The sequence below is a fragment of the Theobroma umbraticum genome, unplaced genomic scaffold, assembly GCF_002168275.2.
Source record: "Theobroma umbraticum cultivar Fairchild unplaced genomic scaffold, ASM216827v3 scaffold_89.0, whole genome shotgun sequence".
In the NCBI taxonomy this organism is placed as follows: Eukaryota; Viridiplantae; Streptophyta; class Magnoliopsida; order Malvales; family Malvaceae; genus Theobroma; species Theobroma umbraticum.
In genome coordinates, this window is record NW_018397271.1 from 1,873,686 (window position 1) to 1,896,760 (window position 23,075).

The 23,075-nt window shown below is 32.1% G+C and overlaps 1 protein-coding gene across 1 annotated transcript; it reads right to left on the reverse strand.

The window, feature by feature from the left end:
* Positions 1-12,490: 12,490 nt before the first annotated feature.
* LOC110426570 (DNA/RNA helicase protein) lies at positions 12,491-19,132 on the reverse strand. Its single transcript, XM_021441814.2, has 3 exons — positions 17,462-19,132; positions 15,418-15,709; positions 12,491-13,658 (listed from the first exon to the last, which is right to left on the reverse strand). Exons 1-3 carry the CDS (start codon positions 19,118-19,120, stop codon positions 12,853-12,855), a joined length of 2,757 nt encoding a protein of 918 aa, XP_021297489.1. The 5' UTR covers positions 19,121-19,132; the 3' UTR covers positions 12,491-12,852.
* Positions 19,133-23,075: the final 3,943 nt, after the last annotated feature.

The following is a 23,075-nucleotide window of genomic DNA, read 5'->3' on the forward strand; positions in this document are numbered from 1 at the left end:
CACTTTTTTCTTTTTGCCTTATTATATACCCTTAGAATTTATTTTGTTTAATATCATGATTGCCCTATTTAGGTAATGTTTTATTTTATCACACCCCTTTTAACCTCCTTTGCTACAATAAATAAATATTTTTGAGATTACATTTTTCAGTGTAAATAACAATTATAATTGAAATAGGATATTTTTAATAAATTTTGAATATTTGACTTTATAATAAGATATAGTAGGTATTAGTAATCTCTCTAGGATATGTGTGCGTAAAAGGAAACTAAATGTTAATAACATGCTAGTTTTATTTATAAACAGTGATTGTAAAAATTGGAGGAAAGTAGGATTGAGTTAGTTGCGACTTGGGACAACGAGTTTTGAGTCATGACTCGGCGCCTCATTTTGGAAACGTGTCGTGTTCGGTGCCGCCCTAGTTGGGAGTTCGGACATTAGGACCAAAGATTCATCCCCCTTTCTCCGAGAGCAAAAAAACCCAAACTCGGCGACTCGTTTTTGAACCGTAACATGTAACACTTACACGACTGTGACGAAATAGGCGCTGTAAAAATTACGCTACTGGGTTTTACGTAACACGTGGCAGTTCACGTGTGGGTTACCTCTGTCGGAAAGGCCGGAATAAGAAGGGAACGGATGCTGACAAAGTGACACCAGTGCCATGGTAGATCTGCTCTCCCGAGTTTGAAATTTAACGTACGCTGGGCACTGATTGTAAGGCGTGTTGAGTTTTGACCAGTGGTAGAGAAGGGTATTTTGGTAAAAAAAAAAAAGCATTGCGGCTTTTCAAATTCTGTTTGGTTCTTCAAAAGGAATGGCGGTTTGACCTTATCAATACAACCTTGAAAAACCTTTTATCATCTTCAAGATTTCAACAAAGGTTGAGATAACATTTCTCACCTTTTCCTTCTTTTATTTCTACGGGCTCTACTCAATTTTTTTTTTCTGTTTTACATCTACAATTACTATGATAGAAAATTTATTTTTAAAAGATAATAAAAATTATTATAAAATTTTTACAAAAAATAATAACTTTTAAAATTAAATTGAAGTTGTTTAATAATTTTTTTTATAAGTTATAATTTTGATTAAAATTAACGTAAAAAATTTTTTTTTTTTAAAAAATTATATTATAATTATTTTTAACAGATGAGAATATTTTTGAAATAAAAATAAAATTTTTTTTATATTTTTAAGAAAAGAGAAAAAAAAAAGCTTCTTATAGGAGCTTTTCGTAAAGTTTTTTTTAAAAAATTTTATTTTTTAAAAAATTATTTTTTTAATTTTATTTTAAAAATTTATGTTTGACTTGATTTTTATTTTTAAAATATAAATAAATTAAAAAAAATCAGACTAAACAAGTACTAAAAACATAAACAAACAGTTATACATTTATTGGATTTATATTATTATTTTTCTTGAATTGAGTTCTTAATTGCCATTAACCCTATTATCAAAGTAAAAATCTTATGATAGGCGGTGGGAATGATACGGGAAAATTGCCACATGGTAAAACATAAAATAAAATATAATTAATTTTTATTAACTTTATTCTACTTTTTGTCCCTTTATCTTGTTCCACTTTCTCTTTTCTATTCTGAGTTGTCAGCAGTATGAGAAATGGCATCAAGTCCAAGTCCAACCACCAGACACATTGCTAGAGCTTTGAGCCATCAAAGCCATTAAAAATAATAAAAAAATGACACCAGGTCTAGCATTTAATGTGTTTCGACGCCAATAAGGCATGTAAGAAAACAAACAGGGAAAAAAGTGCGATGCATTCTTACTCTGATCATACATCTCTCAGTATTTAACTTTTTGAAGCGGAATGCGAAGTGACTCATTGATCTTGACTCTTGAAGTGAGCCTTGTTATTTTTACAATTGATCAATATTTTGAAGTGATAAGATCAAATGATAAAAATAGATCTAATAAAATTTTTTAATTAAATTTAATTAGTATAAAATTCTCTAAGAGTTAGTTTGGTTTAATTGTTTTTAGTTTCAAAACTATTATAAAATTTTTATGAAAAATAATCATTTTAAAAATTAAGTTAAAGCTGTTTGGTTAGTTATATGGTAAAATAAATTATATAAACTCTAATTTAATTAAAATTATTATAAAAGATATTCATACCATTTTCAATCATCTAATAAACTACAACATAATAAGTATAGTTTGAGCTTCTATACAATTTTTGATGTTAAAATCAAAGAAATCTATATAGAAAATAGTAGTCACAATATTAAATTTTTGTTGATTTAGCAAGCAATCGGACCATGATACTTCAATTTTTCAAGAAAGAAGAGAAAAGAGAAAACGATTTATTTGACATTAAAATCATTTTTGGAAAAGAAAAGAGAAAATATTTAAATAGTATTGAATGCGTATTTGAATTTTGAGTTTTTTTTTTTTTTTTAATTTTTGTAAGAACAAAAAAACCTCAGATTTTACTATTCTATTGTTGGGTCTTTTGTTTTTTTCCTTTTTTAATTAGTTTTTATTGAGAGGTAGAAGAGAGGGAGATCACAATTTGCATTAAAGAAAGTTGATTTGCAAAGAGAGGTAGAGGAGAAAGATATCAATGGAGCCTTTCTAAAACTTTTCTTTAAACTCTTTTTTTTTTAAATTTTGTTCTTTAGAAAAACTAGTTTTTTAAAAACTTATCAAAATCTTGTTTTGTTTGACTTCTACTTTTAAGAGATAGATAAGTTAAAATAAAGACGGAGTCAGACAAGCATTAATTATTTATATTTGAAGTAGTTAATGGCAAGTTTGATTCATGGAATAGAATAAAATAGAATAGAATAAATATTTTGTGGAAATATAATAAGGTAGGAATAGAATGAAAATGTTATTATATAGTTTGATTAACGGAATGGAATAAGGTAGGAATTGTTATTATGACTTATTACAATGTTTAGTTGGTGAAAATTATTTTCGAATAACAAAGGAATATGTGATAAAAAGACAAAACTACAATTTATTATAATATATGATTATTTATTTTTATTTTTTTTAAATATTAATAATTTAAAATTTATTTAAAATATTGATAATTAATATATTAAGTATTAACATTTTTAAGTATTAATATTTTATTTATAATTTATTTTTTTTGCTTCTCAAACTCATTTGAAAGTGTTAAGGGATGCCTAGACTTAATATTGCAAGATTTAAATGAAATTTTGATCATTTTATTTTGTCATTTCAAAACATGGGATCAATTTGAAAGCCATAGAGGTAACAATATGTAATCAAATTCTCCAAGTAAGCTTATTGAAAAAGAAATAGTGGTTGAAAATTTTGAGGAACAAGCTCAAGGTGAGAAAGCTCAATCAAATCCATTACAACCACCACCACCACCATTTCCTCAATGTTTTAAAAGCAGAAACTTGACAAGCAATTCTAAAGATTTATTGAGGTATTTAATAAGCTCTATATTAAAATCCCTTTTGTTGAAGCTTTAGAGCAGATGCCAAACTATGTTAAATTCTTGAGAGACATTCAGACTAAAAAGAGGAAATTGAAAGATTTTAAGACAACTGCACTTATGAAAGGTGCAGTGATATCATCCAAAATAAGCTTTCACCAAAGCTTAAAGATCTAAGGAGTTTTTTAATTCCTTGTACTATTGGTAGTGTTAGATTTCTAAGCTTTGTGTGATTGGGGTGATGGAGTTTCAATTATGCCCTTGTCTATTGTCAAGAAACTTAAACTTGATGAGATACAACCTACTATAGTTTCTTTGCAATTAGCAAACAAAACAATCATGTACCCTATTGGGATTATAGAGGATGTTTTGGTTAAAATTGAAAAGTTCTACATTTCGGTAGACTTTATGGTGCTTGAGATGGAAGAAGATACTAAAATTCCTCTTATTTTGGATCAGCCATTCTCAACTACAGTCGGAGAAATTATAAATGTGAAGAATGGCATGATAACTTTCAAAGTTGGAGAGAAGATAGTCAATTTTAATGCATTCAATACAACTAATTATCCTTCCTCTACAAAAAGTTGTCATAGAGTGGATGCAGTTGATTAGTTGGCTATGGAGGTTTTTGACAAAAAATAGCCAAAGAAGCCCCTTGAAGTTTTTTTGGGGAAAAGTGAGTAGATTCCACTACCTTCAATTAATCTTGATTTTAAGGTTGGACAAGTGTTATTAACCAAATCAATACAACTCTTTCCATGGAAACAAAAATTAAAGTGGTCAAGTCCTTACAAGGTGGTTAAGGTCTATCCTTGTGGTGCACTAGATATTTGTAGCAAGGCTACCGAAACATTCAGAATGAATAGGCAGTGCCTCTAGTATTATTTGGGAGGTGAATCGGATCACCAAAGATCCTTAATCACTCAGTAGATAACAATAAAGGCCAACCATAGTCAAGCTATTGACTATAAAAAAGTGTTTCTTAGGAGGCAACCTAAGCTCTCAAAACTCATATTTTCTCTTTTCAGATATTTTTATTTTATTTATATATATTTTTACATTAATATCTATTTATTTCTCTTTGTAGGAAAAAAAAGCCTCATACAAGCATTGTGATAATGAGAAATGATGAAGAAAAAACGTAGAGTCTCTCTGCTTTCCTACAATTACTAGAAGAGTATTCTTTTACTTTAAGCTATGATTTTGCATTTAGGGTTTTTTTTTTTTTTAGATTTTATACATCATTTACTTTTCTTCATGTTGTGAGAAGTTAAGCTAGAGATAATTGTGCAAATTTTCTAATAATTTACCTACCTAATGATGAGAACTTAGTGATCTTTTTGTCTTTATCTTTTGGTAAATATAGATATTGTTTGGTTTGTGTTAAATTCTTATGCTTAGTATCAGTGTTAGAATGACATTTCCATATATTGAGCACATTGCCTTTTGCTTAGAATTGTTATGCATATTTAGAGACTGTTTATGTTGATGTATATTTGATTATGTCATGAAATTTAGAATTTATTTAATTCTCTCTCAAGGCGAAATCCTAGTCAATACTAAGTTAAGGAGATAATTTAGGCCATATTTATACCGTTTAAGTCTTTCAAACTTACCTTGATATATCTTTATCCCTAGTATACCCTCTTTGAGCCTAATTTTACCTTTTCTTTATCAAACACATATTTTATATAGCCTAACCTACAATAAATTTTTAATTTTGCATCCCTTATTCCTAAGTATGTTAATCATTTTAGAAAGTGTATTAAACTAAATGTTGAATAAGGTAGAAGAGTGAGCTGATGAAAAAGTTCAAAAAAAATGCATAAAATTCACCACACTATCCATCATAGAAAGAAATAATTTTGGGGGTGTAAAATTGTGATTAAAAAAAAAGAAAAGAAAAAGAATAAATAAAGTGTTGAACAAAAGAAAAAGTTGACATAAAAAAGAAGGGTGTTACTTGGAAGTATGACTATAGCTCTTTATAGGTCCTTGAATGATTATGTGCTTAATGTGATTTGACCTTTATAAATATCCTTTATCTTACCTTGACCCTAGCCTTTCTTTACAAGCCTGATAAAGTCTTAATGATCCTTGACTTAGTAGTGGTCTCCATTAGTGGAGAGAGAGATGAAAAACAAACCTATGGGATTCTAGTATTAATTCAAAGTTGCATGAGCATAAACTCATCCGACTTGCATGATATTATTTGTAAAAGATTACACACACATACATGAATCCATTTGAGAATGGGCTTGCATTTGAATTGAAACATGAACTTGAATAATATCTATGTTTTACCTTGAGTTGAGATTTTAAGATAACATTTGATGAAATTATTAAAGATCATTGGATTGGTGCAATTCATCTATAGTTAGCTAGTTGTTTCTTTATTTAAATTGTTTTCATCATTTACATGCTTTTGTTTTGTTTAGTTTTTTTTTATCTTTTTGCTTAAGGACTAGAAAACTCTTAAGTTTAAGCGTATGATAACTCTATTTCAAAGAGTTATTTTGAGCATTAAATTGGCTACGTTCTTGAGATTTAGGTTTGAAATTAGGAGTATTTAATTGTTTTTTTAATTTCAAGTTTAAAGCATGTTGAGTTGCTTAATTTAAAATGTTATGTTAAATTTCTTTTTAGTTAAGTTATCACTAATTTAGTCTTATGCTCTTGAAAGTGTACAAAGAAAAAGGCTTTAAGTGATGAAGAAGAGAGCTTGAAAGGTTTATACTTTTCCTATTGATGTGTTAATGTTTTGAGCATAACTCGCATTCTAGACATCTAATTGATGTGATTATTGAGCCATTAAAAATCTAAGATATGGGGCTACAACGTTCATGTTTAACACTTTACCCAGTTCAGCCTAGAAGAAGAAAAAAATTGCATCAAAATATGAAGCAATGCAATAAAGACAACATAAGATAAAATGGAGCCTTTGGGCACCGTGGCCATGAAGACATGGGCATCACGATACTGTGCTGAGCAAAGGCAACATACTTCCACCTGAGAGCTCAAGGCCACGGTGCCAGCAAGTAAGTGCCATGGCGCCACAAAATGATGCCATCCTATACAAGCACTAGAGAATAAGGCACTACGGCACCAGCCTGACATCTTGGTTTAAAACTCTTTCAAGTTTTATTGAAATAAGGTTTTAAAAGGGCTATTTAAGGAGATTTTTAAGAGAAAATTAAGAGGACATTCAGAAAGAGTTTTCTAGAAAAAAAAAGTATCTATCAAACAAGCAAGAAAACAAGGAAAATCAAGGAAGAGTCAAGATGCAAAATCTAACAATTCTTAGTTTTTCTCTCTACTTTTATTCTTCTTTCACTTTTTTTGACCTGTATTGATGGTTAGTTTTCTTTGGATGATATTTTTAGTAGTAGTTAAGAACTAAGTTACTTTATCTAGGATTTCAATTGAACTCAACATGTAGTTTAAATTCCTTATCTCTCTTTTGCTTATGATCAATGGCATATGAGTTGTTTATTCCAATTCTATGTTTAATGCTTCTAATTTCTTGATCACCAATTAGTAGATATAGAAACCTAAATATAACTTGACAAAAGGAGTTTAAAGTAAGCCATGAATGGAATAGCATTTGTTCGAATTCACTTAGTTGATTAGGTGATTTAATTTGCATATAAGATAGGCATATACCTATGTGTCATATGTAGCCAAGATTAGAGTATAAACTTAATGAATCTTTCTTCAGTTGAATTTACATAAACATATGGTAAATTAATTGGGAGAGATTTTTTTTAAGAACCTTGACAAAGACGTATAAATAAATTGAACTCTAGGTTAGTAACTTAATCCATTAAGTAAGTAGAGAGAGAGAGAAAGAGACAAGATTCAAATAAAGTGTTGAGGGATATTGTAATCCTAGACTTATTAGTTGATTGATTTTCTAGTTAAAACTTGCTTTTAGTTCTTAATTTTAGTCTTCTTAGTGTAATTCTGCTTTTAATTAATCACTTAGTTTTAATTGTTTGAATAAGATTGGGTTGTGTTAATTTTAGTACTTAGCAAAAGTTGATATAATTCTTTATGGGATTTAACACTCTACTTACTATTATATTGCTTGTTATGATACGTGCACTTATGTGATAGAATCAACAAAATTTGGTATTTTAAATTCTTTTTGAAAACCAAGTATAAAAATCAAGTTTTTAGAATAAAAAATATTTCTTGTGTCAAAAATAAAATGAGTGATTGTTTAAGGCAAATATAAACAATAAATCACAATGCATAAAATTAAATCTAGATAGAAGCATTTTTAAAGTGGTTCGGTTTTCTCAAGTGCTTACATCCACTCCCATGAAAAGTACATTTTAATAGATTCAAGCACAACCTTCACTATACCTTTTTATGAAAGCAAGCACAACCTTCAACAATGCATTTTCATGGGAGCAAGCACAATCCTCACAAATGTCTTTTCATGGAAGCAAGCACAACCCTCACAAATAGCTTTCTAAAGTTAAGCTAGAACCTTTACCAAATGGGTTCAAAATATAAAAGTGAATGCCCTAGAAAAGCTAGATGCTAGGAAGTTTAAGTTTAAGTGTGAAGAGAACAAATATTTTCTCAAGGATTCTCAAATGAATGATTCTTCAAATCTTAATGGAAGACTAAGATGAAGGCTAGAGAAGGCAAATAAGCTTTGGGATTTCTCTTTAGGGCTTTCAAGTGAGTGCTTGTCCTTTCTTATCTCCAAAATGACTCAAGGGAGACCTTTTATAGCTAGAGTGAAGTTTAGAGTCGCTAGACACAATTTTGAATTAAATTTGGTCATTGTTGAAACTTGAGGGTCAACTACAACACTCCTAAGGTCGACTTTATTCTTCAAATTTCTCAAATTAGGGCTACATAGTCGAGAATAACTTTCCTTTACTCGATCCAATTCCTGAGAATGTGTGTAGTTCAGATCCGGGCTCATGTAGTTGACTATGGTGAATCCAGGGTCAACTATGTCTTTCATTTCCCCTCTTTTTCACACATCAGACTTGTTAGGGTCAACTATAAAAGAGCCAGGGTCGACTATGTTTATGTAATTCTTCAATTTTTCAAGCCTTCTACTTTGAGGTTAACTATATACACGCCAAGGTCGACTATGGATTTATATTCTTCAAGTTTTCCACTCATTCTACCTTTGGATCGACTTGAGCTTCTCTAAGGTCGACTTTTGACTTGCATCATGAGGATTCCTTAACCTTTTGGCACCTCTTTTCAACTATTTCTTCCTTGCCTTGTTCTTATGTTAGTTTTTGTATTCAAATGATCTTTATGTTTTGAAATGACAAAAAGAAATGACCAAAATTCATCCAAGTTTTGAAGTATCAAAGTTTTTAAAATCCCCAAACAATGTCAATTGAGTTTGAAAAAGAAAAGAAATGAAAAAGGCTTTGAAAAATGCATTCTAGTCTAAATTTATCGATACATGTTCTTCATGTATCCAAATGTATCAATAGATTTCAAAATTTATTGATACTTGTTCTTCAACGGAGTCAAAATTCAAAAGTCGAACTCAATCTATTAATACAAGCTCAAATGTATCGATAGAATTAAGACAGATTGCTCACTGACTCAAAAGTATCGATACATCTCATAAATGTATCGATATATTTTCAATCAAAGTACTTACTATCTCAAAAGTATCGATATATAGACATATGTATCGATACATTTTGAGCAAAACGTCAATACCCTTGAAAGCAAGTTCAGATGTATCAGTAAATACACAAATGTGTCAATACATCTCGACGGAATTCAAAAATAAAAAGCAATGTAACAATACATCCTTATATGTATTAATACAACATGACTGTTAGAGCCTTGAATGAAGAGAAGAACGACTATTTTCATACTAAATGCACTCTCAACTACCCTTGAAGCTTCAGGAACTATAAATACAAGCTTCTTTGGCATTTAAGAAGTTTAAAAGATTTGAAAACACAACTCAAGAGAGAAGAATCAGTCAAGATTCACTCTAAACACATTGTACTCTTCTTAAATTCTAAAAGCCTTATAGTCAAGCATTTAAACATTGTATCAAATTCTCAACTTAGCCTTTAAGAGGCATATTTGTTGCACCTATATTCTTCTCATTGTACTTACTTAAGTGGTTATACCTTAACAAATGGAAAAGGTAGAATGGTTTTGCTTTAACCATAAAAAAGCATTGCATTGAAAGGTTATGCTTAATCCACAAAAGGCATTGTATTGAACCTTGATAAAATAATAGATTTTAAACTCTTTAGTGAATGTAAGGGAGAAAACTAATAGTATGCCAATGTCTATAAAATACTTATGTCGATTTTTCTACTTTTACTTTTGCTTGGAATTTAAATTTTGTTCATTGATTAAGTGGTCAGCTAATTTGTTTATCTTCAAATATGATTAAGATAATTTCAAATGCTTAACATTAAACTCAAGATATCATGCAATTTTTATCAAATAAAAATAAGATGTAGCTATAAACTAACAGTATGCCAATGTCTATGTCTTATCATTCTAATTTAAGGCTAGTACCTAACAAAGAGAATTCAACAGCACAGATGGAATATGTAAAGGAGATTGGATGCCTAATGTGTGCCATGGTGTGTATAAGGCTAGACATTGCTCTTACAGTTAGGATACTAAGTCGATTCACTAGTAATCCAAGTAAAATGCATTAGTATGGTGTTCAAAAAATTTTAAGGTACTTAAAGAGTACAATGAACTATGGCATTTGTCATTCAGGTTCTCTTTTAGTTTTATAAGTGTTTACAGATGCTAGTCGAAACTCAAATAGAATGGATCATACCTCTACAAATGGTTGGATTATCACAATTGGAAAGGGTGTTGTTTCTTGGGATTTTAAGAACAATCTTGTTAAACGGACTCCACCATAGCAATCAAATTCATAGTCGTAGCATCTATCACCCAATAAGTGAAATGGTTACAAGATTTACTCTATGAAATTCTATTGGCCTAACCAATGACACCAATCTTGATACATTGTAATAATGAAGCTACGGTGTCAAAGGTATATAATCAAGCATACAATGAAAAGAGTCGATATATTGGACTTCGACATAGCATTGTGAGACAAAGAATCGATGATGGTATCACCACTATAAGTTATGTGAGGTCTTGTGAAAACTTGGCAGATTTATATACCAAAAGTCTGAACGAGGACTTGGTAATGAAGACTTCAAGAGGGATAGGTCTCAAGCCTACCAACTAAATCTCCAGTTGTGGGAGCTCACCTAGACACTTGTAGCCAACTTGAAAGTCTAGGGTATTGATCATTCCACCACATGGATAATTGCAACCACTAATTTATATTTTTCATCCTAAGGTGTATAGTGCTTGATTCTTGTAATGTGTATAGTAAGGTTGAACAAAAGTTCTTAATAGACCTATTACATGTATATGTTGAACTACCATTGATATGGGGGTTCTTTCATTGGGGGCTACTGATGTGAGTCGAAATGTGATTGCTTCTAGGAGCTAGAGGCTTGACTTTGACAACATTCATGAAAGGATGCAAAACACAAAGTCATAAAATGTGTTGGCAAAACTAGACATAAAGTAAGCAAGAAGCTTGTTTGTGTTTAGTGGTCTAACTAGTCAAATGAAGAATTGATGATTCAATACTTAGTCAACTACTCAATTCAAACTAGAACCAACCATATTCACTAAGTGAATGTTCAAATTTTGGATATACCTTCATTTATGCATAAGATTCCCAAGATTTTGGTATATAGTAATTTTGAATATAGTGAGAGATTGTTGGTGTGTTTTCAAAATAAAAAATTATCTCTTTATATGAAAAGTTGTAAATGAAAAGTAATGTTTTTTCGTGTAAAAAGTTTTAACTATTTGAAATTCACATTAATTAAAAAGTTGTGTCACATGTCACATAATTATGTCTCTTTATATATATATATATATATATACACTTCAATGCAAATGAATAAAAACCAAAATCTCTCCCCTAAGTTTTATATCATGGTGAGTTGATATTCTTTTATTTATTATTATTTAAGGACGGTGATTCTCATTATTGACTCAAATTTGACATTTGTGTTTTTTCTTTCGGAAAACCATTCTATATACCGACTATACAGTTTTTAAAATTTATAAACATGTTTAGAAAATTACCATATATCTATGAAACTGCAATGAAATGATTTCATTAATTAATGTAAGTATTAAATAGTATGTGACAATATTTTGAATCTGATCATATAATTTAAAAACTCTATTGTTGGTGTAAAAAAATAAATATTTTTATTTAAAAAAAAATTCAAATCAAATTCTTTGATTAAAAAGATATACACGCATCTATTGAACTACTATTAAGTCCAATTCTCCAAGTACTGAAAATCTGATATTTTCTCAAAAATTAAATTTGATCACTTGAATCCCTAATTGCTGATAATAAAAGTAAGCATATGGCACAAATGTGAGAAGTTTCATTGGAGTGAGGAGTGGGAGGGTGCTTTTCGAAAGGTGAAAGGTCGTGGAGTGGAGACTGCAGAGGCAATTCAGCGCGTCGATGGAAATTAAAAGCAATAAACATTTCTTTTATATATTTTTTGGAAGACAAATATTTTTTTTTATATATCTATGTGTTTGTGTGTTTTTATTATTTTTCATCCTAGACCTACATAATATTATTTTTTTTAATAGATTTCCTGTTTCTTGTTTATGGACCTTACTATAATGTCATAATTATCTCCAGATAATTGAATTTTTTTTACAAAAAATACATATAAAACGGGTTAACATGTAAACTGAATATAAAAATAAATATATGTTTTTGTTTTATTCATATAAGAAAAAGAGAAATACTGTGTCTTATTTTATATTTGTTTTTATTGCTTTTTACAGTTGAAAATTTGGCATAATTAAATGGTATCTTACTCATTACAATAAATATATTTTGTTAATTTACGTATAATTCACTTGTTTACATATCAAATTATATAACAATAATTTACCATAAATTATTTTAAATAATAAAGATCCTCACGTGGGTTTGTCAATACAGGGGTGGCTGGGCACTGGCTTAGCATCATTGCGAGAGAGAGAACATGAATGTAACTTTGAAGATCTGGTAATGTAAGCTTAAACTCCAACTAATATTTGAAGATTTTCAAGGCAAAATAAATTCACACTTCCTCCCAGAGATTCCAACTCATTTTCCTTCTTTGAAAGGTCTAGGTGGCAGATACCCTAGTTGATCTTTACACCAAAACATTCCAGAAACTTAATAAGCCTTCAAAAGCATATACTAAATAGATACCTTGCCAGGAAGTCCTGAAAAACCTATATACACAAAAGAGCTCCAAGGGGAAGGGCATAGGGCACAAATATATGGATTTAACTATCCATGTCTGGAACATTAACATAATGCTGAAAACTCACAGGGACATGAGGGTACGGAGATCGTCTACTGTAACTTCTTCCTGATACTTTGGGCCCTTCCTTCTAAAAGCTTCTGTTGCTAGTTTCTTCTTCCTCTCCTGCAACTCCAATACCCTCTCTTCAATGCTGTTTCGAGCAATCAGCCTCACAATCGTCACATCCTCCTTCTGCCCAATCCGGTGAACTCTATCCATAGCCTGTTCCTCGACAGCTGGATTCCACCATGGCTCCAACAAGTAAACTCTAGAAGCAGCTGTAAGGTTGATACCTGCACCTGAAGCCTTGAGACTTGCAAGCAAAACTGTCGGCCCGTCTGCTCCTGGAACTTGAAAGTTTTCAATTACTTGAGCTCTCCTTTTTGCATTCATTGATCCATCCAACCGCAAGATCTTGAAACCAGCAGCTTTCAGTGGCTTTTCAAGTAGCAACAACAGAGTTCGGAACTGAGAGAAAACAACTGACTTCTTAGTTGGGTTTTGATCTCGTGACTCCTGAAGGAGGGTTAATAAAGCAGACAATTTAGAAGATGTGATATTCCTTGATGATATTTTAGTGTGGTCAGCATCAGAAGATTCTGGAGGGGCTGAAAAGAGATCCGACTGAGATAAGGGATGACGACACAGAGGGCAGCAGGGTTTCATCCGCTGTAGGGTTTTAATGATGCAGGGTCGGCAAAAGATGTGAGCACAACATGTAATTACTACATCGTTTGGAGGAGAGATGCAAACAGGACAGTCCAAATCTTCACCGTCTTGTAGCATAGCAACCATCTTTTTCAGCAACTCTGGGTTATTGGATACATCTGTTTGGAATTGATTTACATGTTTTAATTGCACTATAAAAACAATCATTAACATTTAGGAATAATAGTTCCAAGTTTTGCTATGAAGCAGTAACATTTCCAAAAAATAAAATTAAAAATAGCCAATAAACAATTGAAAACAACATGCAATTTGAAAGAATGAACAGCAGTATCCATTAAAAGAGTGATACAACACACCCCAAAGCACATGTAATTTGACAACAACATTACGAGTAAAACCTCGAAAGGCCAAATGTACACAGGCTGACATCATACATTGGACAAAGTCAAGCAAAGCTATTAGATTCCAAATCACAATGTTTCAAAGTTTGGCATGCTGGTTTAGAAAAGTTAATCACAGATCTAAGAACATTGCTGTTTTATCACATGTCAAGCAATTTTATATTTTGGGTTATGATAATTTCCCAAACTTCACCTATTGAAGCAGGTAAGGAGCTCTTCCAGCAAGCATACAAGGGCACATTTGCTCATGGGAATCCAACTGTAGAAATGTGAACCTCTGAACACTAATCACTCTGATGCCATAAACCTAATAATGTTTTAAACTTTCACAGCCCTTTATTTTCTTAAACTGAAGCCATGCTTTTCTTAAACATGTGCAACAGAAAGATTTTTTGAGTGGCAGTATCTTTACGTCAATTGAACATTAGAAAGTATCGAGGAAATAAAGTGTCAACATCAAGATCACCGTTATTCTTGTACCAGCATACTTAGAGATCCTCACTGACCACTCTAAATGAATCCACAAATTGCTTCCTCCCAACTTTGTTAAACCCAGATATTAGACAAAACAAATTGAGCTGACATAACAGGGAAGTTACCACATAAGGCTCACCCATATAACTTCCTATCACATTCCATCTTAACTGCCTGACGATTTACTTTACCATGAACCCTAGACCCTAATACACTGTACCATCATAAATTTTATTTACAAGCTAACTTAGAATATCTACTAAAGCATCATATGCTACTGCACACGAATATGCATCCATTAAAACTTAATTTCTAGAGATTCCTTGTAAAGTCCATAAGTTTTCTGTATTCTTTTATTTTATACCTTCAATTTCCTTCTAAATGTCTTCCCCTTAAAAAATTTACAATAACAAATTAACATATTCAAGCATTGTCCTCCAAAAATTGCCTTATCGCTGCCTAATGGATTCAAACATTCCCCTACTACAGGTGGACTTCTGAGCACCAGTAACCTTAATAAAAGATTCAATTACAAGACAAATACTTCTTTTTTTTTCAATTTTTTCTTCATGGTTGCACATGAAACATCATTGTCTTCCAGGAGCTGCAATACTCCAGAAAAACATAAATGAAATCTGCATGTAGAAATCATTAATTCCTTATAACCCACAAACTATTTCGGCATATTGATACGACAAGTTTCAAGATGTTAATATAGCCTAAATATCCACAAGTTCTTCAATCAGAACAATCCTTGCAAAAGCAGAATTCTGCCATCTCCCTTTCACATTAACCACTTAACATGGAATTTCTTTCCCTTCTTTAGTGGAAAGCAAAACCTTAACTAACATATGATACACAGAAACTGTCAGAGTTTAAAAGAATTAATGTATACTTCAAACCCCAATCTCTGTTAGAGCAAGCAACCAAGTTGAATCTCCAAAAAATAACAATCTTTCAAAGAAGTACTAAATAAAGTTTAAGGGAACCTTAAGAAATGACAAGGAAAATGAGTATTATCAATTCTAAAAACTTTGAATACCTTCAATATAGCTAGATGGGAACACGGCTCTGAGATCCGGAGGTAAAAGGGCCAGATTAGTACAAATCTGCCGAAGTCGTAAAAGTATGCCAAGCACAGTTGAATAGTTACGCACTAGAGTACCATCATTAATGAACTCCTGGATAACACTTTTGGCCTTTCCTTCAATCTGATCGTAGACTTCACGTTCTTCTACAGAAAGCTCAACATAACATGTTTGTAATGTTTTAGGTGGCAATCCAATCAAGGCATTGCCCTTTGTTCTCCGCAAAGAAATGCTTGCCATCAGAATCTGGAAATTTTTTAAGTTGTAAGAAATCAATATGCATAAGAAGGAATGAAACCAAAAGGAGTCTATGCTACATAGAGGTCTTGATGTAGAACATGTAGGGAGAACTGATAGAAAAAAAGCAAATGTAGAGGGAATATCAGAAATAAACAGAAGCAATTAGCGAGGAACAGAGGAAATTGAGGGAGAAACAAAAGAACAGCAGAAACAAAAAGTCAATAGAGGGAGAAAATCTCAATAACAACACCTCAAAATATTCATCGTCGAAAACCTAATCAAAACTAAAATAAAATTGGTGTTAATAACCAAACCCAAAATCCATGATAAAATGTAAAATACCAAATATACCTCTAAAACCCTAATACTAGTAAAAAATAAAATACTGATTAATACAAAATTATCTAATATATCCTAAAATTATATATAAGTTACGATTAAACCTATAAAATATAAGATAAAGTCCTAGATAATTTAACCCCTCAACTAGCTTATTTCCATCCACCATCAGGTCTAAGTGGGCTACTTGCCAACTATCATGTTCAACTCAACAACTCTCGAGTAGTAGTCAAGTTTGATAATTCAAGTAACAGTTTTCGTTTTTTAATACATGACTCAAATAACTTATAAATCTATTCCAAGTAGTTGATTTCTTAAAATGCTTTACACACACATATTTATATGTATGCATGTATGTATAATATATATTTATATAACATCACTATATTCTCCATTATATTTGCCTTTTTTATCTCAATTATATGTGGTAATTGAGTCGAATTGATTTCAAGTGTGCCAAAAATCTATTTCAAGGAAATTCCAAAATTCATGCAATTTGTTGTGTTCATCCAACTTGACCTGATTATACCACTATTCTTGCAACATAAAATGAAACAACACCCCCCTCCCCACCACTCTCCAGCCAAAAAAAAAAAAAGGAACCAAAAGGAAAAATAAAAAGAGACCAAGAAATTGAGTTCATGAAACATGCATTGAGATCAAGCATAGGAAGTGATTGCCTTTTGATTAATCACATACTCTTGCTTGGCTTAAGAATTTAATCATATGGCCTCAATGTATATGTACTATTTCACTAGCAACTGTCTTATGTTATTGAAGCATTATCATCTTGAAAATAGTTTATTTTTGAAACACTAAAACTTAATCAAGGGTTTAGAATACTTACTGCTTCAACAAAAAATAACACAGCATTCAAGTATTAAACAATGCTTGCAAGAACAGAGCTAATTATGAAACCTACATTATATCATGATCTTCCATTTTCTTGATCTACTCAAATGCAAGATTCAAAGAAGCAAGGCTACCTAATATAATTTAGTGTTTCTTTTTTCCAACTGAGGACTATTGCTATATGATCCTAAAGCATAACTTATCATCTAGAAAAGAAAAATTAAATTCTAAAACATTAAGAATTTAGTTATGTGCATGCTTGTCGAAGTGATAGAACTAGGAAAAAAATGAAAACCTCAAGCAGCCCCCTCAAACAAGTAATATCAAATATATGATATCAATAAATAAATTATTTCAGGAAGAGGCAAACAAATTCATGTTTGGTCAGGCATGCAATCATGTCAACAAACAAAACATGAGGAGAAAATGTAAAAAAGTAAAAAAAGGAGGAGTGGGAGGGCAAAAACATGGACTCCTGTTTAAAACCCAATAATTGTAGACAATCCATTCTTCAAGTCCTAGTGAGGATATGAATTATATAAGAAGTATTACTAGGAATATGATTACCTGAAGACGAGAGAGCCCGTTCTTATTACCCTGAGCAAGGGGTCGTTGAACCAAACTTCTCCAATAGCTCTTGATAGAAAATGGTTCAAACCGCAAAAATGCCATCAAAGAGAACAAGTCAAGTGAACCATTCTGGATGGGTGTTCCTGTAACAACCCATCTACATGTGGCCTTCAAACTAGTGACAGCTTTACTCTGTTGAGCATTTGCATTCTTAATCACATGTGCCTCATCTAAGATGACTCGCCACCACTCCATCCTTTTCATAGGGGAGTCTAACCAAGATTCTTCAGTTGCCAAAGTACTATAAGTTGTCAACACAATATCGTACTTCTTAAGCTCCTCAACCTGTTTAGTTCTCTCTCCATAATACATATACACCTTCAATTTTCCCGGATTAGTGTGCTCTTCTAGCTGTGTTATCCATGATGAAAACACAGAGGGAGGACAAACAACTAAAGTTGTTCTTTGGCCTAAAACACTAACACACTCATCAATTGTGTTCACAGATTTCCCCTTTGGATTTCTGGCAAGTTTGGTATCCTCAGTCTTACGCCCTTTTTGTGTTCCAGTACCCTTCCTACTAACTCTACCCCTCTTTCCCTTTTTAACATCCTCCTCAACAATCTCTTCTATACCAGCATCACCAGAACATGAAACAAAACCACCAAATTTATCGAATGCAATCAAAGAAAGCAAAGTTAGTGTCTTACCTAACCCCATATCATCAGCAAAGATCCCTCCGCGCAATGGCTCAGGACGTTTATCAGTCTGATAATTCGTCAGCACATTTACAAATTCCCCACTTTTCTCCTCCCAAAAGGGAGGCAATTCACCCGAATTCTCCCTATGAAGTAACCATCCTAGACCCTCCTTCTGGTGCAACAAAAGCTGGGATTTAATAACCTCATGCGAAGGCTCCACAGTTTCCATTGTCGCCTTCTTTCTAACATTCTCATCTACCAACTTGAAAACCTTATCCACACTCTTGAACTCTCCTCCACCCTTGCTTCCCTTCACGACAGCAGCCTCAGACAACGTGAAAGATACGTCAGATTGGGAAATTAACTCCAACCCACCTCGAGAAATGGCGGATTTAACAGTACTAAAGGCTTCTAATGTTGCAAAAATGTGAACTTGGCATGGGATTTTAAACTTATTACTACCACTACGAGAATTAGGCACAATCCCTTCGACGGAAATCAAGTGAGAGTCTATCAAAGGCGAAAGAACGGCGGCAACGGAGCGCTCGATATGACCGACTTGAAGGGTTCTAGTGTTGAGAACTTTGATCGCGTTCTGGTCGTAAGGGTTGAGAGGTTCTCGCACAAGACCCACCATTTCTCGACCGCTGATTTTGCCTCTGTAATACTGAAGGCCTACTATGTTGGCGAAGACAAAGCCAAGCAAGAAAGAGTCGGAGGAAGGCTGGGAAGAGGATTCTTGATCCTCTGGCCATTCATCTAAAGACAAAAAAAGAGGAATAGGGTCCGCCGATTCTTCCATTGGAACTGGGGGCTTTGGGTTTTGAACTTGGGAGAGAGAGAGTGAGAAATGACTTTTTGAATGGCAATGGAAAGGCGGGGCTTTCGCCTTTTCTTTCCAAAACGTTAGTACGACTGTACGAGTTAAAGCTGAACCCCACCTCCTTCTCACCATACGAGAAGGAGCACCGTATTATGCAATACACACTAAAGAATTTTTACGTAATTACGTCATATCCTACCTATTTTAATAAGTCTATTTTGTTATTTTATGTATTTTTATCTAAATCTAAAGTCTATATACTTTAGCCCTCAGAGGTACTTTGAGCGTGACACATGTCTGTGGCATTTTCTAAAATGTCAGGGGAAATCTCGAGGGTGTTTTGGGCTTTTCGTTTATGACAGCGAGGATGTTTTTGACTCTGTGCTCTTTTTTTGGCACTTTGATCTTCTTTCTTCTTTTCTCTACCACGTCTACCATCAATGGCATTTTCTTCTTTTCATTTTCCCTTTTAACTTTCTCCTCACGAACACAATTGCTTTCCTCTCTTCTGCTGTTCTCTGAAAGCTTCCCGATCCCTAAATCTTTATGTTCTCTTCTTCTACTCTCATTAAGTCACCCCTTTCTTCATTTTGCCCACAAGGACTTTCGACCAGTGCATTGCCCAACCTAGCATTAATTGCCTTTCTGGTATTCCATCAATGTAAGACAGTTTAGATATGTAGTTAAACTCTGGTCTTCTACTTTCTTCCTAGCCTCCCCTTCCCTCTAATTGAGTCGTCTCTTCTTCACTTTACCCATAAAGACTTTCAACCCAATAGCAGTTGCTTTTTATGGTATTCCATCAATTTGGGATTGTTTGAATATTTAGTTAAACTTTATGATCCGGTTGAGTTTGTGAAACTAATTTGTAGCACTTCCATTTTGTTCACAAGTTTGTGACAATCTTTTATCGACTCTGCAACTTTGTCCTTTGACATATTGCCTTGGTTTTGGAAGGTGAGTAACTTAGGTGTTTATTTATTGGATTTCCTTTTTTTTTTTTTGTTAATTTTCACTATCTTATTTTTTAGTTTTAAAATTTAACAATGTTTTGATTTGATAAAATTAAATTAATTAATATTTGTACACAAGCATTTAAAAATGATTTGATTTACTCTATTAACTCTCTAAAGTCTTAGAAAATGTTTAACAAGTCTTTTAACACTTGGAAGAAATCTAAATCTTTCAAAACATTGAGTTTTCAGCTTTAAGGATCGACATTCTCATGATGAGTGGTCAATCCTAAAGGGAAATGAAAAGCAAACATGGCTTCTAGACAAGGATCGACATCCCTAACAGAGAAGTTCGATCCTAGGCACATAAAATGAAGAAAAAAGCAACTAGAAGCACTTAGGATCGACCTCCCATGACATGTAGCTCGATTTTGAGACAAAATGCAAGGAGAGTACTAGAAGCTAGGAGGATCGACATTCAACAAGGAAAGCTCGATCCAAGAAAAAGGCAAAAATGAAGTGAAGCTATAGGATGTTTGGAGAGTCGACCTTCACAATCCAAAGCTCGATCCTTGAAGAAAAAAGATAGAAAGAATTCAAGCCTGTGGAGCTAGGATTGACATCAACATTTAAAGGCTCGATTTTACAATGTAAATCAATAAAGAAATTCAAATCAGGATCGACCTCCTCAAACACCAAGCTTGACCCCAAGGTCACAGTAGACCAACATTTAATGCTCCCAACGACCTCAGTTTAGACTTCAATGGCTATCATTGATAAAAAGGCTATTAAAGCAAGCTTCCTACTGTTTGTCGGATAAATAATGCAAGTGCATGTATCGTAAACTAATAACATAATGAAAGTAAAGTTTATTCTCACGGATAATTGTACTTGATCTATTGCTATTTTTGTCAAGTTCTAAAATTGGCACAATCTAATTTTATTCAAACAACCAAAATTAGAGATACTAAAAATTAAAAAAAAACTAAAATTAAACTGAAACTAAAAACAAGAACTAAAGCAAAAATAACAATAATCAATTAACCAAAAGTTTAGAATCACAATATCCCTTTAAATGTTTCATCTGAATTTCTTTATGCTTTCTTTGCTTACTAGATAGGCTTGACTTGTTAACCTAGAGATTAATTTATTTATAAGTCATTGTTGAGTTTCTTATAAAAATATCTATCTCAACCAATTGACTATATGTCTATGCAAATTGAAATTAAGAAAGATTTATTAAGAACATACTTTAATTTTAGCTACATATGACATGTATTTGTATGTCTACCCTACATGTGAATCAAATCAATCATCTCATACAATTGATATTGAACATATGTTATTTTATCCATGACTTACTTTAAACTCCCACTTTCAGTTTCGTTTAGGTTTTTAAATTAATCTAATTGGTGATCACGCAATTAGAAGTAGTAAGAACAAGATTGAAATAAATAACTCAAATATTATCAATCATAAGCAAGAAAAACTATTAAAAACTTGAAATACGGATTGAGTTCAATTGTGATTCTAGATTAAAAACTTAGTTCAACATAATGTATGTAAAATATCATCCAAAAAAGTATAAATACTAAAAACTAAATAAGAAAGTATAAAGAAAACTAAAGAAGAAAAAATCTCCAAGATTTGTCAATTCTTTAATCTAAAATTCCTCCGAATTCCTTGCCTTTTTGCTAACTTTAATGCCTTTTTTTCTTCAAAAAACTATTACTTAACTATTGCTTTTTCTCTCTCTTTAGTCTCCTTTTTTACATGCTTTTAAAGGAGGGATTAAATGGGGCTTATGCTTGTGTCAAAATAGAAGTCTGATGGCATGAGAACTCCTTTCCCTTTGCAAATGTTGCTATTTATTATTATTATTATTATTATTATTATTATTATTATTATTATTGTTATTATTATTATTATTATTATTTCAAAATTCTTCTTCAAGCCCCAAGGCACTGGGCAGTTGATGGCCATGATGTCGAAGCTTTTTAACATCTAAGGCATCTTTATGGATTGGGATGTCATGCCACCCAAGGCTCTGCCTTGCTCACCTTGGTCTATGGCACTACTTTGACTTCAACATGATTTTTGATTTCTTTCTATGCTGAATTGGGTAAAGTGGTAAACTTGTAAGTTGTAACTCTATCTTTTAGCTTTTCAATAATTTAACAATCACATCAATTGGACTTCTTTAGTGAAAAATATGCTTGAAATACCAACATATGTGTAGTTAAAGTTTGCACCTAAAATGCATTTCCTTCACAAAATAGATCCTCTTTCCAAAACACACTGACCAAACCGACAAACTAACTTAATTAATAACTAAACTTAAAGCAAAACATCATAAACTAACTTATATAATGGAACTCAATATAATTAAATTAAATTAAATAAATGACTGAAAATAACTAAACTTAATTCTTAAGAACTTAAACAACATCACCAAAAATCATGACTTAATAACTATGTAAAATAGAGTTATCATCCACTCATTTTGAACAAAAAAAAGGCTCTAAAAATCATTCAAACACTTGAGAAAAGCTCCAAGATCATTTATCTCTTCTAATACCTCATTTAAGTCTTTTTTCAAGCATTCATTATACAAAAATTCCTGATATTTCTTATACCCATCTCTTTCAAGCTCAAACACTTTGCTTGAGTGGTTATACCTTAACCCAAGTAAAAGGTACAAAGGTTGTGCTTCATCCATAAAAGGCATTATATTGAGAAGTTGTGCGTGGTCCTTGACAGGCATTGTAAAGGTTATGACTGAGCCTTAAAAAGTATTGTTTTGTTCATAGTGGGTTTAAAATTCCTCAGTGAGCTAAGGAAAAAGATGTAAGCAAGGAGGTTGAACCTCTACAAAAATATCGTGTCTTTGATTTTCATTTTCTTTTCACTTAACATTTCAATCTTGTTTCAAAATGAAAATCAATTTTCATTAAAATTGCAAAAAATTTTCAAATAGCCTAATTCACCCCCTTTTAGATTTATTCATTTGAGCTTATTACATTGGCAATTAGTACCAGAACTGTTACATCCCATTTTGTGGTGGAATGTGATCGGTGCATGGACCCAAGTGGGTATTGTCAGTTAAAATTCTACTACGCAAGTATACGTATCGA

Excerpts from the sequence above, each read along its gene's own strand:
- LOC110426570 (XM_021441814.2), bottom strand. The coding sequence starts at position 19,120 with ATGGTGAGAAGGAGGTGGGGTTCAGCTTTAACTCGTACAGTCGTACTA. Across the intron at positions 15,710-17,461 it reads ACGGGCTCTCTCGTCTTCAG|ATTCTGATGGCAAGCATTTC; the intron begins GTAATCATATTC and ends AAAAATTTCCAG. Across the intron at positions 13,659-15,417 it reads CCCATCTAGCTATATTGAAG|ATGTATCCAATAACCCAGAG; the intron begins GTATTCAAAGTT and ends AATTCCAAACAG.